This window comes from Anolis carolinensis, chromosome 4 (assembly GCF_035594765.1).
Source record: "Anolis carolinensis isolate JA03-04 chromosome 4, rAnoCar3.1.pri, whole genome shotgun sequence".
Lineage (NCBI taxonomy): Eukaryota > Metazoa > Chordata > Lepidosauria > Squamata > Dactyloidae > Anolis > Anolis carolinensis.
In genome coordinates this window covers 63,446,720-63,463,836 of record NC_085844.1, presented here as the reverse complement: position 1 = coordinate 63,463,836, position 17,117 = coordinate 63,446,720, and the positions used below count along the sequence as shown (strand labels likewise).

General features: G+C 40.1%; 1 protein-coding gene and 1 long non-coding RNA gene across 6 annotated transcripts in view; one reads left to right on the top strand and one right to left on the bottom strand.

The window, feature by feature from the left end:
- Positions 1-17,117, bottom strand: part of cep192 (centrosomal protein 192) — a 59,060-nt gene that overhangs the window by 22,683 nt on the left and 19,260 nt on the right. For 2 of the 3 annotated variants that reach the window (XM_008108711.3, XM_008108712.3), the window contains exons 17-28: positions 16,286-16,772; positions 15,234-15,464; positions 14,282-14,432; positions 12,167-12,329; positions 10,018-10,780; positions 9,235-9,383; positions 8,695-8,925; positions 7,828-7,953; positions 7,436-7,576; positions 6,939-6,999; positions 6,256-6,395; positions 6,079-6,171 (exon numbers count right to left, since the gene is read on the bottom strand). In XM_008108711.3, coding sequence (XP_008106918.2) covers positions 6,079-6,171; positions 6,256-6,395; positions 6,939-6,999; positions 7,436-7,576; positions 7,828-7,953; positions 8,695-8,925; positions 9,235-9,383; positions 10,018-10,780; positions 12,167-12,329; positions 14,282-14,432; positions 15,234-15,464; positions 16,286-16,772 — 2,736 coding nt within the window. The remainder of the gene's footprint in view (positions 1-6,078; positions 6,172-6,255; positions 6,396-6,938; positions 7,000-7,435; positions 7,577-7,827; positions 7,954-8,694; positions 8,926-9,234; positions 9,384-10,017; positions 10,781-12,166; positions 12,330-14,281; positions 14,433-15,233; positions 15,465-16,285; positions 16,773-17,117) is intronic. The other variant, XM_008108713.3, reaches the window with a different exon arrangement.
- Positions 4,316-17,107, top strand: LOC134298927 (uncharacterized). Of its 3 annotated transcripts, XR_010006045.1 has the most exons (4): positions 4,316-5,102; positions 8,706-8,834; positions 15,454-15,488; positions 16,392-17,107. It is a non-coding gene; the product is annotated as an uncharacterized LOC134298927 (long non-coding RNA). The 3 variants fall into 3 exon arrangements; XR_010006043.1 differs by having other exon boundaries at positions 4,323-5,102; positions 8,706-15,488; XR_010006044.1 differs by lacking the exon at positions 15,454-15,488 and having other exon boundaries at positions 4,326-5,102.

Below are 17,117 nucleotides of genomic sequence, written 5' to 3'. Positions count from 1 at the left end.
TGAAGGTATATAGCCAGTGGGAGGGGCTACCGCCTTAGTTCCCCATGTCCGCCGCATGACGGCAGCAAGAGAAACTAAGGCATGACAAGATAGCGGGGAGGATGGGCGGGGATGTGTGAATTTCACAGATGACCACTCGGAGAAACATGGTTACAGGTAAGCAACCTTTACTTCTCCGTCGTGGTCTCTGTGAAATCACACATATGGTAGACTAGCAAGCTACTGATCTAGGATGGCGGGAGTCATGCCACCCAAGAGAAGAGGATTGCTCTGCTGAGAGACCTATCTCTCCTGGAGAGTGCATTCACTCTGTAATATGTAGCAAGGTGAGAAGGGTAGGCCAGGCAGTCGCCCAGCGGCCCCTTCTAAGGATAAGCCCCTCAGGAAAGCCTGAGAATCAGCCACAGCCCTTGTGGAGTGGACCTACATCTGCAGAACATGCTAGCTGACAGGCCAAATGGATGGTGGACACAATCCAAGAGGATAATCGCTAGGGAGACCATGGAAGGCCACTGGCATCCTTCTGAAACTTGACAAGGAATCTTAGAGACCTTATGTGCCTAGATGTCCTGTGTGTGTAACAGACTAGGGTTCTCCAAATATCTGAGAGGTGAAAGGATAGTTGCCGAGATGAAGATGAATTGTTGAAAAAGGGCCAGTAACACCATTTCCTGTGGTATGTGCAATCTTGAGGCGATATTTGGCAAGAATGAGATATTGGTACAGGGACATGATACCAGTACGAAGTATGACCTTATCTACCTGGAAACGCAGGTATGGTTCAGTTCGCAGGTTTGTTGCGTGGGGGTGGTAGTGACAAGGAAGGCTGTTATCCAAGACAGGCAAGGCACATCTGCCAAAGAAAGAGCTTGGAATGGTGACTTGGGCAAATGTGAGAAGGCGGCTCACATGCCAGGCTGGGTTGGGTGGTGTCACAGGAGGCCGTAGATCCTTATCATCCTAGGGAAAGAATCGTATCAATGGGTCTGAAAGGCTAACAAAAAGGATGTCCTGCCTTCCTTTTATACCATGAAATGGCTACCAAATAGCCTTTAAACAAGGAGAGGGAATCCCTGTATCTAAAAGGATGGAGGATTGGGCCCCTTTGGGAGGCGAGATATTCTGAACAAGTTCAATGGTAAAAGAACTCTTCACATGACACTTTGTGGGACAAATTATGCCTGCCAGGGCTACCACAGGGCGATCAGATGTAGTCTGAATACAGCGGTAAATGTCGTCTGGTGAAGCGAGGGGTCAGCTTCAGTGGTACCCTATGACCGAGAGAGGAAGAGACCCTCATAAGGGCGAAGACACCTGTTGTGACTGGCGTGAGGGGTTCTGTTCCGATGGTAGGTTGGAGCAGATTTTCTCCTAGGGAGAGCAGCAAAGTGAATCCGTCTGGGGATGCATCAATACCAGATATGGAGGATAAATGACAGAAGGGGGGAGGTTTCCTTCCCTGCTCGTTGACATAACATCTCATTGTGTAATGCCTGCAATAATTTGGAACAGATGTCTCTCCAAGAAGGGTTTGGAGGTGCTAGAGGCCTCCTCAATCATTAATAGTTCAAGGAAGTTGATGAGATGGAAGGCTTCCGTTGTGGACCATAAAACTGGAGTCATAAGGTTCACTGAACAAGCTCCCCAGCATGAAGAAGGAGAGGGGAGGTTCACGGTCAGTGCCCTTGAGGGGATCGTTGTGCAGAATAGATTCTGGCACACATGCTCAACCACTTTGTTCACCCAAGGAATTGACTGGCGAACGGGAGGTGGTATGGAGAGAATAGTACGCGGGTTGTCGCAAGGAGGGCCAAGTGCTCCCCAGAATTATGCCTGTAGAGGTCAATGCTTCAATGTAGCAAGAGGGGATACTGTGGTCGTGGAGGCCCTGTGACTCAGAAGTGGTTGGACAATTCTAGCCATACCCATAGCTTCCGCAGCATCTGAACAGCTGATGATCTCAGGGCAAGGAGTCCATCTAAGGTGCTCTAATGAAACAAGTGTGGTGGGGAGAGACAGAAATAAGATTTTCCTCTGGCAACTAATAGGCTCAATTCCCAGAGAAGAGACACAGTGGGGGAAATGTTAGGATGAAGTGAGATTTAGACTCTGATACAAATCAATCACATTTATACTTGCTGCAAATCCAATTGTTGATGCAAGGATGGACAGTTATGCCACTTAGGCTCAAGGTGCAAATGGGCCATAACAGCTGCCATGTACTTTATAGAAACTAGTGGGACAGTTGTCCAGCCAAAAGGAAACACATCAGAACAGGAGGTATGATATCCTACTATGGAAACAGAAACCTATGGCATAGGGTACTGCCAGACCCTCTCCCTTAACTGTGGGGTGAGTGATGAAGGGAGTTGCCATTCAGAATCTGCAGGGCTGGATGTGCCAATTTCACTTCCCTGAAATCTATGGTGGTGAAGCCCTCCATCCCTCTTGGGGACCAGGAACAACAGGGGAAGAAACTCCAATAAGTCTTGGCAGGGAACACTTGTATTGCCCCTATATCCAGCCGAAGCCAAACCTCCTCCCATAGTAGAGGAGCAGGGGTGTAAATGTGTTCAACCATATCCTTGTGAAATATGTTCAATAGCACACCTGTTGTCAATGATGTTCAAGATTCGAGCATCTGTAGTGATGCGGTGCCAGGCAGCAACGAAGTCTGCAAAACGCTCTCAGAATGGGGGTTAACTGAAACACCATTGAATGCTCCAAGTGGAGAAACGCAAGAACCCAAGGTTCCGCCTCCCTGAAGAGAGCGCCTTTGCCTGTGTGACAGAGTGAGACCTACAGGTTGCTACATTGGTTGGGTCGAAGACCATCCATGTTTAGACTGTTGGTTGTAGCTTTGGCAGGCCTGAGAGGAAATGATTGAATAACTTCATCTTTTTTGGTCCTCACAGGAGCTGCGTCTCACAGAGTGGTTTCAAGCTTCGCAGCTTCTTGTGGCATCCTGGGTACTTGCATCCTGGGGCTATGGACTTTGTTTAAGCCTTGCATAAATAAAACAAGCATAAGCTGATAAAATGGAGGCAGTACAAGCGGCTAAAGAATTTTAGAGCAAAATGGGCAACAGTGACCGCATTGTCTGTAGCTTAAACAATTCTTCCTCTGAGGCAAGGCATTGTGGGCAATGCTATAAAGCTGTTAATGCTGAAATGCTGTATGGTCCCACATTGGCCAACAGCTAGACTAGCGTGCCAGCTAGGCTAATGTGCCATCCCATTTATAGAAATAAATCAGAGTGAGACAGCAAAACCATAAATAGAAGAAGCTAATGACTGAGGGCTGAAGATATGACATATCTGACTTGAGAAATAACAATGATAAAAGATGGGGAGTAATAAAAATGATCATCATTCCAATACATCTGTACAGTTTCCAAGGTATTGGAAACAGAGGGGCTGCTGACTTAGCAGCTGGGTATAATTTCATGTGACAGCACTGCCCACGTAACATCACAGGAAGGGTGAGTGCTGTTAACAGCATCAAGCATAACATACTCAGCAGCAATAGCATTTGAATAATTTCAATAATAAGGGAACAAGAGAAAAGTATAAATAGTCACATGTATACATTTGAAAGTAGTCTTCTCATCTTAAAATTAGGACTGGGGAAGTCTGGTCGTGCTTAAAAGGCCATATTGCCTGCAAGCCTTCTCTAGAGGCTCCTTCTTTGGAGGCTTTTAAGCAGAGGCTGGATGGCCATCTGTCGGGGGTGCTTTGAATACGATTTCCTGCTTCTTGACTGAATGGGGTTGGACTGGATGGCTCATGAGGTCTCTTCCAACTCTACTATTCTATGACTTTATGATTCTAGAGTAGAAGGGAAAGAACACTGGGCTAAGTCCAGCTGCTAGCCCTAACTAGAGGGAGCCCATTCTATCAATGGAAGCCTGATGCGAAGTGTATTACCACAATAAGAACAAATAAACTTTATCTATACCCCACTACCCTCTCCTGAAGAGACTTGGGTGGGGCTCAGAGAGGCATTCTGACAAATGTTGTTGGCCATCCATGTGTATGGCTCTGAATCTATGTAGGGTTAGCCTTCCACAAGAATGAGTTCTGCCAGTATCCACAATATATAGATATGTGGTGCTGCTTACCCATGACCCTGAATCCTTGTCGGATTCGACAACCAGTGGGAACAGATGGGTTGGAGCAATACGTGGAGGGAGCATGAGCGCCCTCTAGAGGCCTTTTAGATGCACGGTTTCGAAGGGTGCTCCCCTGAAAGACTTCACTGGTGGAGGAAGGGTTATCCAGATCGATCCTGGGGTGGATGGCAGGGCCCAGAATTGGAGGCACGGTGGGAGAGAGCTCAAGAGTCGGTACCGAGAGCCCCATGGCAACCAGGGAGGCCGAGATTGGCATACTCCCCTCTCCAGGAGGCGCATGCCTTCACACACAGAGAAAGGCAGAGGAGCCGAAGGGGGACAGGACCGAGCTTGCATTTCTCCCTCCTGCGCGAAAGCTCATGCCGTCCATCAGAGGGAGGCAGAGGAGCTGAGCAAAGACGGGACCGAGCCTGCCTTTGTCCCTCACGCGCAATGGCTCGTGCCACCACCAGAGGGAGGCAGAGGAGCTCAGCAGAGACGGGACCGAGCGTGCTTTCGTCCCTCACGCGCAATGGCTCGTGCCACCACTAGAGGGAGGCAGAGGAGCTGAGCAAGGACGGGACCGAGCCTGCGTTACTCTTTCATGCAGGAAGGCTCATGCCCTCCCCCAAAGGAGGCAGAGGAGCCGAGGGAGGCCTGCGTTCCTCCCTCATGCACGCAAAAGATCATGCTGTACCCCGCAGGGAAGCAGAGGAGCCATGGAGAGGTCTGGGTCGCAGATTAAAACTCCAGCCAGGGAGCATGCTTCCTCCAGCTCCAGGAGAAAAACCTTCAGCATTACTGGTATCCCTGAGGGGTGATGCTGAGGCACCTAAGAGAGTTTTCTGCCTTTTCCTTTTCCCGACATTTGCTGCCTCAGCCTCTTCTTGGAAAGAGGAAGCTGGGAAGATATAGGCCATAGCGGATGGCTGGGAGGGGGCTGGCTGGCTGTGTGGAGAATGCCTGTGAGGAAACAGGCTCCCAGACAGAGGTAAGGAGGCTTCTGAGGTGAATCATTAGGTGCAAGGAGAGGCGGCTCTGGCGCCAATTGAATCCTGGGCTGATGAGGGGAAAAAAGGGCTTTCTCATGAGGCAAGCTGAAGGCCGTGGCTCGCTATTTGCCAGATTGGGGGGGGAGGGTAAGGGGAGGCATACGCTGCGGCCCTCCCTCAGAGTGGGCACCAAGCAAGCCCATCTCTTTGAGGTAGCTTCCCCCTACAGGCCCAGCACTTAAAAGAGGTTGTAAAGGACAAATTAGCATGAAAAAGAAAAGAAAAAGACAAGGGAATAAGCTAGTCTGAAGAGCAAGAGATTCCTAGCTGCTGCTAAAGCGGCGGACAAAAAGAACTAAGGCGGTAGCCCCTCCCACTGGCTATATACCTTCATGGGGAGTGGGCGGGGCTTCCGCCAAAATGTATCTTAGAGCTCTAGAAGATTCCGAACTGACTGCGCAGGCGCAGAGAAATACCATATGTGTGATTTCACAGAGACCACGACGGAGAAGTGTGTATTTTGAAATTGTTTTTAATGGTGAGATGTTTTTAACTTTTTGGTTTTTAATGTATACTTTTATTTTATAATTGCTTCCTACTCGATAGCCGCTCTGAGTCCCTTTCAGGGTGAGAAGGGCAGGGTATAAATGCAGTAAATAAAAGCAAAGAAAATGAAAGGATATGAAATACATATAGAAAGGAGATGAGCTGTTATTTTTAAAAAGACATTGTAGGGCTGAAAAAAAAAATATTCCAAGTAAGGAAAAGAAGGAACAGGAGAAGGAACCATCTAAATAAAGTTCCTAAGAACTTCTCCTAGGCAACCAACAGGACACAACACACTTTCTCAAACGTCTCTCAAGGACTTCACAAAAAATGAATAGAATCTCTGATCACTGAAATAACCATTTAGGATGGTAGAGCTGGCTGATTACTGATGAGGAAAAAAACAGAACTATAGATTAAGCAGTTTACCGTGATCTTCAAGTCAACTTTAATATTCCCTGCATTCCTTAATGGCAACTGCTGTCTTGTAGACAATCCAATCTCTGTAGACATATATAAAGTCTAGAAAAAAAAGATAACATGTAACAAAGTTCCAACAGAGAAAGAAGTAAGTTATATCAAAGGGCATGGTTCTAAAGAATATACCTGTAGGCCCTTTGGAGCAAATATCAGAGGGGTTCCACATCTTGCACTTAGAGGAACACTTCTTAGGACATTAGCTGGCTCTGGACAATCAAGCTCCACATCAATTCTTGCAAAGTACTCATCTGCTGGGCCCAAACAATCTGGGGAGAAAGGGTTTTCAGCTTATATTGCACTATCCTCCCATTACAGGGAGACTCAAAGTGGCTTATAAGTTAAAATTCAACTAAAAACAGTAATAAAATTAAGGGACAGTTAAAAAGCAATTGGCAGGCACTGAAATTGTCACAGCAAGGGATTTCTCTTCTTCCTATAACTGATTAGCACAATTTCCTTGTGTCCTTTTAATTTTTCAAATACTTTATAAAGAAAGCTCCACACAGAATGTTTTACACTAATCCAAATGGGATGTAACCAAGCCACATTATCATGAGGACATATCAGACAGCCTCAGGAGTGGGCAGAGCAGGCACAGACATGTTTTAACTGTGCAAACTCCTGGCCACCACTAAAACAATCAAGCTCAGGGCTTAATCCAAGAAGTACATACAACCTGTGAAACTAAAAATTTCATGGGAAGAATAACCAAGCATTAATTCTAGACAGGTTTTTGTTCCTTTGGACTAACAATGTCACTTAATTTCTTAATTATGTTTACATTAATTAAACAAGATAAAAAAGTATACCTGAAGATACACATTTGCTTGGTGCCTGGAACAGGACCCAAACCACTAGAACTTCGGGATCCTGAAAAAAGCATCAATAACAGAAAGTATATTTTATAGCATTATGTGAATACAAGATTGAAATGAAATACTGACTGACTATATAATCTCAGAGTGAACACAGCATGAAAAGACAAAGATGCACAAGTCTCTATTATCTTAAACTATCTACTGAGGAAGGAGAGAAGAGTCTGGAGCATGGGATGTTCAGTTTCTTCCTTTTTTAAGTTGGAAGCATGGTCTTCCTTGTAACTGACAAGAAAAAGCATACTGCCCACTTAAACATCAGGTTAATTGCTAACTTTGCAACATGGCCAGAAACTCTGTCATACAATGGGGCTACTAAATATAAAATAATCCCTAAATAATTCTAAACTAATAGCAGGCTAGAAGCTGAGAATACAATAATATATTACTTTAATTAATTCAACTAAATCACTCTAGCCTACAGTACTTACTTGCTCATTACAGCTTGCATTCATTATATGGGATATCACTGAAGGGGCTGCTAACTGGGAAATGTAAGTATGATCTGCACTTCTAAGAGTAGAGTTAACTGGTTCCTTGGTAAATGTGAAACAGCGCCATGCTACAGCATTCTGTAATAAAAATGATTTTACACTTTAAGAATTAGGGCAATATTGGTGTTTCCAATATGTTATGTTACTGACTCCTGTTCAGGTAATATAGAAACTTTTTGCAAGATGATATTATAACTCAAATTTTCCAGATGCCATATTATTTCCCACATCAATCAATATAGCTGTCAATATACTTTTAAAAAAATCAGTCACAACACAATATATTGCTTACTTTTGCACTAATAATAAATACTAGCTTAGATACTTACAGCATGAATAACAAGTCTGACTGGCACTCTAGCACAAGTCTTGTTAGTCAGTTTCAGTGGGAGAGCTTTCCAGCTGCCTGATGGCAAATCACCAAAGTCAAGACAATTTGTCTTTCCTGCTTTCACCTAATACCAAAAAAAGTAGAAAGAATAATACGTTTAGCAAATGAGGTATACAAAACCACATTTCGTACAGAGACATAAAGTTATAGCTGAAAGATAACCAGAATAGAGATTCTGGGTGTGTTTCTCTTTTGAACAGAAAGCCAATCATCTACATTCCCATGACATCTGGTTGGATAACTGCAATGAGTTTTATGTAGAGTTATCAGTGAAAACGTCAGTTAGTGTAAAATACAGTGCCAGAGAAGACTGTGGCGACTGCATTACTTCAATCATACTATTTGAAATTACTAGCAGTGTTATGTATTACATAATGCAGTCATCACAGTCTTCTCTAGCACTATTTTCTGGATACAAGAAATGTTGATACACACCCAACCTACATGAAACTCAAGTACTTGTAGCGTCTTCTCTGATACCAACTAGTACACATTGTTTGTCTATCTTCATGCACTACCATTGAAGTGAGTTTTTCATGCAAACAAAATGTTTTTTTTTATTTCCAGGGCCACTTCACTGATGGAAAACTTTCCCTAGTGTGGGCCACTTAGTACAAATTATTTTGGGCTTTACATAAATAGGAAACTATTTCCACATTTAAAGCAACCTAAATTTTTGAAGTTGATTAAAGTGAGTTTCTTATTCTTGCTCTCTTTATGCTCTACATCAAAAAATTTATCTTATGAAAGGAGGCTTACAACAAATTTGAATAAGTACAAACTACCTATTTCTCACAATTTTTACCTCTATGTTAGGATTTTCAGCAACTGCATTCACTGTTACCCTGGTAGACAAGGCCTCTGCCTGTACAACTGTATCTGCATCTGCAGAAAATGGCCAAGAGGCAACACTAAGTACACATTGGAAGACTCCTGCCTTACAAGGTAAAAATAGCATTTTTAGCTCTTCTGAAGTACTGGGTCCTATGACAGTTTTGTTCTTAAACAGTAGACATTTGTGTTTCTGAGGGTCCATCTAGAAAATGACAAAAAGGACATAAATGAGCCAAAATATATATTCTAGAGACATTACAAATACAAAATTCTAGAAAGACATTTATGAATATAAAGTCATCTTCCAGCTGTTGTCCCGATGTATACCAACCTCTACTTGAGCACAAACATAAAAGCTTCACCACAGTGAGTGGAAATCTTTATAGTACTGGTTAGCCCCATTAATATCCAGGTATTTTTCTTCTTCAGCAGCATGAACCCAAAATTACTAGGATTTGTAATACTCCATAAAACACATAAATTAACCTATACATCAAGCCTGGATACATACCTTTTCCCCATTAAGCATAACACTAAGAAGGTTGATGCTGACTTGTAGCCACCTTTCAGATGGGTTAAGAATACTAAGAACTGTGTGTGAAGTCAGTCCTACACAGCATGAATAAGGGAACTTTACTTCTGCAGGGACTTTCACACGTACTAGGAAAGAAAAAGAAAAGCCAGCAAGACTTAAAAAATTGTTTAAAAGGTATGTGTTTAGTTTCATGTTTATTTTGTTAGCCTATAATAATTAGAAGCAAAACTGAGGAAAAGAATGTTTAATTCTACATCTGATTCCAACAAATATGTCATTTCAGTTGTCTGTTTTGTTACACTTACAGCTTAAAACAGGAAACAGGTTTCTGAAGATCACCCATTTACACAAATGTTACTGACAATGTAACAGATTTACACTGCAGTGTTTACAGTGGACTCTGCAGAAATGACTTCAGCCGTACTTTATAAAAAGGAAAATCTGCCTGTTTAGCAAGCCTTGCAAATGCTGGTTTATTATCAGGAAATGCTTGATTTTTATATCCATTTTATATATCTATATACCTAGGATGACAAAAAGCTTCTCAGGCAGAAAGGGGTAATGAATGGAAAAAGTTTAAGAAGCCTTGATTTAGAGAAGCTGTTTGAAAAACAGAAAGTTTAAGAAGCCCTGTTCTAGACAAAGAGGCTTCACAAAGTGGAAATTCTGCTCAACTAAGGGGTTAAAAATTGGGACCAAGAAATCTATATGACACTATAATTTAGAAAACAGTACTATATATAAAAAGAATTGACTTACCATAGCCAAATGGCATGGATTCCTCCCTTTCAGCTATTTGCCCTGTTATAGATGGGCCGAGTAAATTCTGGTTTGATGGGAAGTTATAATGTGGAGTTGTACCTAATACTCTGGATGTCACATCTGCACGTAATGCCAATCCAGCAGTCAGTGAATTTTGAACATGATCCAAAGGGATGGCAGAATAAATAAGTCCTGCTGGAACACCAAAAACTGGAGGACAACCAACATGATACTGAGGCAAAACATTTGTCTGAGACTGCAAGCTTCCTAGATAGTGTTGGGCAAATGGAGTTCTTGTAAGGGAACAGCCTGTAAGCAAGGTTGGAATTCCAGAAGATGTTGGTGGACAGTCTGAAGCAACACCACTATTTCTGAAATTTGTTCTGTTTTGATTTACTGCAATATAGCCGTCTAGAGCATCAAAAGCAGGCACATTTTTTAGCAAGGATAGGCCTAGTTTCTGAGCCATGTTTTTACAGTCATGCTCTGTTACAGGGATATCAACACAAGTCAATTCATTGTTATTTGGATTATTCTGTGCAGACTCATCTTCTCTTTTAGGGGGAAGCTCTCCAGTTGATTTCTGGTTTTCAGGTAGGCAGGTCAGTTGAGCAGATTCGTCTACTTCTAGCTTTTTAGGATGTTTTCTTGGCTGATTGATCTCATTTTGCAAATGAAGTTTTCCCCTATTTTCTTGCTCCAATGATGAAGTTGGACTGGTCCAAACTATTGTTGTGCTCAACTCACTGGGACGATTAGTCTAAACAAAAGGCATCAACGTGTTATTGGTACAGTCAGCCCTCTACATTCTCAGGAGTTGGGAGTACAGAACCCCCCATGAAACTAGAAAAATCGAATACCTTAACCCTGCAACCCAGTAAAATCCCCATATTTATCACACGCAAAAAGTACAGAATTGTAACGCGCAAGCACTAAACGAATAAGATGTGCCAGTTCTTACTTGCTTTGCACCATATGTGCACATGTGTGCTCCTTGCGAAGTGAGCTGGAGTTTTAAAAGTTGTCAAGACCAGATCAGATTCCGTGTGTGTGTGCACATGGATCTGTGTCTGTTAAAGGATTAGATCTTCAAAAAGCAATCTCTTCCAGAGATGTTAGCCTGCCCAGCTCAGGGGAGAGTTGAGATAAAAGATTAGGCTGCTGAAAAGGCCATATAGCTGCCTCTTTGTGCCTGAATGTGTGAGGGGTTTTTTGGGTTATGTCCTAGATTCCGAAGTCAGGAACAAGGGAAGAATCAGATTGCCAAAAAATACACCCCACTCCATCCAATTGCTTTCAACGACTTTCCAGGAAACATGGGCTGCTATGGGTGGGGACTGAGGAAGCAGACAGTCAAACTGCAATGCAGAAATCTGTAGCAGGTGTGTGCATGCATGCTACCCAACACAATTTTAAGAAGGCTTTATTAACCTGTTCCCACTCTCTCACAGTGTTTTTCAGTCTCATGAAGCTTGCAGAGAGACTAGGAAGCCCGATCAAGACTTATAAACCCATGTAAAAGATGGTGTAAGCCAGCTCCAGAAGCAGTGACATGTAATCTGACAGAAATCAAATCCACAAAAACCAAAAGCACAAATGTGGACAGCTAGCTGCATTCATAATATATGGTAATCTTAAAATCAGGGGTCATGGCCATACATGTCGAGAGATCTGTTTAAAAACTTTAGTCTCAAAAGACAACTATGACACATTCAAATTAATATAATTTTGATTCAAATGCACTCTTTAAACATTACATTTAAAATGTTACTGCTGAAAACTAAAAACAGCAGCAAAGATAATGATTGCTCTTAACACTTGGACAATATATATTTAATTCCACTTTCTCACTATTTAGTCTGCAGTATCATGGTGATACGTGATAACTGTTTCGCCAGGAAACATATAACTATGACATTATCATCAGTACTAGCCCTGCTACTCCACTGTACCTATAAGGAACAGAAACAATGTACGGTAATTGGGTTTCAGTTTTAATCCAGATTACACAGGCTAGAATCTGGCACGTTACAGCAGTACTTGTATAGCATTTAATATTACCTCAAAGAAAGGCTAAACTACAAGAAAAAGAATTAAATATAAGCACAATATATACAAATGGCAAAACATTTAACCATCTACTTACTCGACATGTCTCTGAAGTAGACAATGCTAGATAATTTAGAGCATTTTCTGTGGCAGAAACAAAAGTCAATCGTTGCAAGCTGGGATCAGTGTACCCCAGAGGTAAAGTAGTATCATTGCAAGATGGTTCCTTAAAATTAGGGGCTGCATTAGGACAATCAGATCTAAGAACCAGAACAAAAGCTTTTTAAAAGATATCCACACGTAAATTTGAGGTTCATTCTGAATGCAGTATGGTACAATCAGAGGGACCAATGGCAGTTAGGCATATCTTTTACCAGCATAGGTTGATATAGCAGCTGTGATCTTACTGCAGAAGAGCAGAAATTGCTTCCAACATTCATTCATGCCCTGGTTTCTATGCAAAGCTATGTTTCAGACTGTACAAAAGCTTCAACTAGTGCAGAATGCAGCAGACGACATGCTAGCTTGACTCAAGCAACTGGAGTATATTACAATTCTTTATTAGGTTGCATTCACTACCGTTCACATCTGAGCCCAATTTAAAATAACGGAATTGAAATTTTGAAACCAAATTTATTTACCATTGGATTATTCGATTACTTCCTGCATGCATATGAAGCTACCCAGACCCAAAGACTAACCCAGTAATTTTAAATTAATTTTCTTGGAACTTGTGGGAACAAATAATAGAACATCCTCATCAAGAAGTATAGTTGTTTTCTTCCATCTTTTGTCTTAAAAAAGCCCTACTTACTTCAGTCTTAACTTTGATCTTAAACACTATCTCCATTTTTAAAAAGAATATATTACTTATTCTTCTTGTGATATTAATTTGATGTATTTTATCTCTCCTACTCTACAATAATTATTTATATGGATATTATTTCAAACCTGCTTTAATAATGAGGGGAACTGGGAAAACAATTTCCATAACATCATTAAAAAATATTTTAAGGACATCTTAATTTGTAAATTTATGCCTGCCTCACGCTTACATATTCAGCAAGTCTCAATTTGCATTAATAAATCAGATTATGCTACTCTTCAATGCAGTTTTAAATTCCTAGAATTTTTAACCACAACTATGCAACCCACAATAGTTTCCTATGTTGCATAACTGAAAACTACAGCACCAATCAAATGCAATAATTGTAAACAACGGCAGTATCTCATTTTTTAATTTAAACTCTCAACATGATGCAAAGTCCTCCACTACTTCATCTTTCTTCCCTAACTTTTTTGGATGTGTGCACAGATAAAATCAGAGGCAAATATAACATTTGCAAATGTCAAATTTATAAATGGGTAAATACAATAGGAGGACAGTATCTTAACAAGAGAAGCCACATTTAATATATACAGTATCCAAACTCAATTGTTGGCATTTTCCGTTTTATAAAAAAGAAAAGAATGACAAATACCACTCACTGGCTGCCAGACAGTTGTTTCCAATACAAGCAGGCAATGCTGTCCAACAGGCTGACAGCATAATTTATAATAATCTATAATGGGTGAGCAATTTTATTCATGCTTGAGCCCCTGGAAATTAGCCAAAGATGTACCAGGAAACTTCTGGTGTGGTTTTTTGGGATGTAGAGATCAGAAAACAAACTACAGCTCCAGGAGGGCTCTAGCAGCGCTGATCAAACTTTTCGAGCTAGTTTGAAAAACCTTTCAAGCTAGTATTACAAACGGGCACCTTTGTAATAATGAGGGGTAGATATGAAAGTTTTGGAGTCAGAATAAGTTATTTTCTAGGTTGTTGAGCCTTTAGGCCACATTCTCAACTCATTACACAGCATAACAAAAACAACAAAAATTTGTTGGTGTCTTGGTTTTTAGTCCTGTTCCTAGGGTTTTTTGAGGCACTGATTCAGAAAATTGTATTGGTTACACTGCATCAAGCTCTGGTTTCTTAGATATGGTTAGCATTGTTTTCTATGAGTGATCAGACAACTGGTAAGTGGCATTTGTTTTGTATCTCCAAAATTAGAACTAACAGGGAAAAATTGTGTGAGTTTTGAGATCAGCAAGTCAAATATAAACAGGGCTAACATTGAAACACCAAAATGTGTATTGGCCAGTGTTATCTGAAATAATATCTCCCAATCACATCTACGTGTGCTTTTCCCAATTTCACATAAGTTGCTACCTTGAAGAAGCAGTTGAAGAAGAAGTATCACTTGGAGATGAATGAGTAAGAGGAGAGGTTGAAGGCCTGAAATTGTACTGTTCATTTTCTGATGCCTCCGCATTGGTGATAGAAGTTGTAAGCGTCTGTTTAACTACTACAGCTGCTTCACCTGAAAATTTGAAAAACAAATATACTAGATTAATGAAGTTTTTTTCCAGTTACACGAGACTCTCTAACGACTCTGACCATCTCAGGAATAAAACATCCCAGGAGATATTACTGAAGCTTATACTGGGCTCACAATAGCAACAGAAATTAAAACATTTCTAAAACGTCATATGTTAGTGTTTATACATAAGAAAAAGTTACCCTAGAATGTATTGTTATAGTTGCAGACTACACCAACCTTCCACAAAACTGCAAGCATAGGCCAAAGAAAGAATCTTCACACAAATAAACCCTTTTTGATCAAAAAGAATCTTTGAACTTTAAGGTCATCCATCAGAATACAATGTTAACATTTATGCTCCTTAGGCCAGTGAACACCACACTGTGTAGATGTTACTAATGAAGGAGGACAAGAAGCTTAACTTTTCCTGTGCTTGGTTTTGTAATTGTGTCATTCAATTAAGAACCCAACCTCTGGGAGAAAACTCCACTATGAATCAAAGAAATAAATGTAAATAGAAACTAAGCAATGTAAAGTTGTGCAATAAAATCCAGAAACAAGGGTTTTTTTTTTTTTTACTGCAGTGCATTAGTTGAAGCTTGCCTCCACCAAGTGTCAGGATGAATGGCAAAAGGGAATACTAAAGTTTTGGCTAAGCATTGCCTTTACAAGGTGTGATAACACAGAAATTCTTCATTAACAATATGAAATACAATAAGGAATGTGAATTTTATTAGGTCATATATTTTTATTAGGTCAAAAAAGGTGCTGTAGAAGTGGTGCAGCTACATTCTTACTTACCAATATTTTTTCTGTTATCAGGAGATAGGTTTTCGAAAGTTACATGTCTTCCTTCACTGTATATATCGTTTCCTTTCAAGATTTTACTGTTTTGAGTCTCCTCAAACATAACATGGTCTTTAGCTTCTTCTTCGTTACCACATACTGGAAAATGGGAAACAAATGCTGCAGTAGAGTTTAAACTGTAGGGATGATTGCTCTTGCTATCTATTTCTTCCAGTTCAGAATCAACTGAATAAAGACAAAAGAAATCCTGTAAGTTGGTCATTCCTTTTTGCTTCTAAACTAGTTTTGCGGGGATAAAAAGCTTAGACAAGCATTAGTTAGTAGTAATAAGTAAATAAAATATGAATCAAATCGGAGAATTCAAATTGGTTTAACAATTAGGTATTAAATGAAAGCTGTAACTGGCTATTTAAATTACTATACCATAGATACATACTTATGGATACAGCCTTCAGGCAGGCTCTGCAAGCTAGACTGTGTTGCTGTGACAAAATTAATCTTAAATATTAGCCACTGATCACAGAAATATACAACCGCCACCAAAAGACAGAAAAGCAAGGTACAATTTTAAGTTCCTAAATAAAAATTTTAAAATCCCACACATATCTATTTGAATATTATAAAATTTATATCACAGTATGTTTTACAGTTTATCTTCTGAACGAAAATGGGAAACTACAGAAAATGACTTTACTGTTCATTTTCAGGCTCACACAAGAGGGAAGATTAAATTGATCTGTGTGAAGTCAGAATGCTTATTATGTCAAGACATCCAAATGTGGATTTACAAAAGGACCTTTCCTCCTCCTGAAATTACACAGGCCACTTGCAAATGACTTCATAAAAACATAAAAATTAATTGCTGTTCTTTGTACATCTGGAAAGTATGTTTAGAATCTGTAGAGCTACTACACGTAGAAAACATTTTAAGATTAAAGCTCACCAGGAAGTGTTGCTATATAGCCCTCCAAAGGTGTCTCAATACATTTAGATAACCTTTCTTTAAAACATGTTACAGAAGATAATTTCTGTCTGAATATATTTACCAATATTAGAAGATTTTTCTGTATTTTTCATTTCTTGTTTCCACTCAGAAGAACTAGTATCACAATGTAAATTTCTGATACACCTTTCCTCCTTTATTTTTTCCAGATGCTGCTTCTTTTTTCCAGACTGAATACAAAAATTAATTTTGGATGACTCTCCAGAACTCGCAGTTTCACATTCTTGTCTGCCCGATTTATGCCCATTTGAGACAATTTCTTCATGTTTAATTATACTTTCAGGCTTGCTATTTGCTGTACTGGTGGATAATAGTTGCCTGATGGCAGAAAAATCTTTGAGCTTGGTAGCTTTAGAAATATTATCTTCTTTCTGACTTTTACTTGAGAGTTTCATCATTAAAGCAGCTAGCTGTGAAGGTTCAGCACTAACAGAAGCATCTGCAATGGCAGATGCAATTGTACTCATACTTAGGATAGAAGCCTCTACATCATGGTGCCCATGCTGAATTTTTCTTGCTTCAAGTTTCTCCTAAAAATTGGCAAAATATAATACTGACATGTTAACATCCTACAGTTAAGATATGTATAAAGATTCATTACAAAAATACTCAAGACAAGTTGAGCAAAAAAAACTATTCAACTGTTATGAAAAAACACATTGGGTATTAATATTCTAGATTGTTGAAAGGCAGAAATCAATGAGGAAGTGGAACTAAGAATGCAAAACTTTTACTAATATAGTATACATTTTAATGCTCTGTTCTCAATATCAAAACTTTTGAGAAACACTGTGATGTACAATTGACTCTCTAAAAAACAATTATCCTATGGCATATAAAATATTTGGTATTTTTGTAAACTTAATCAATACTTT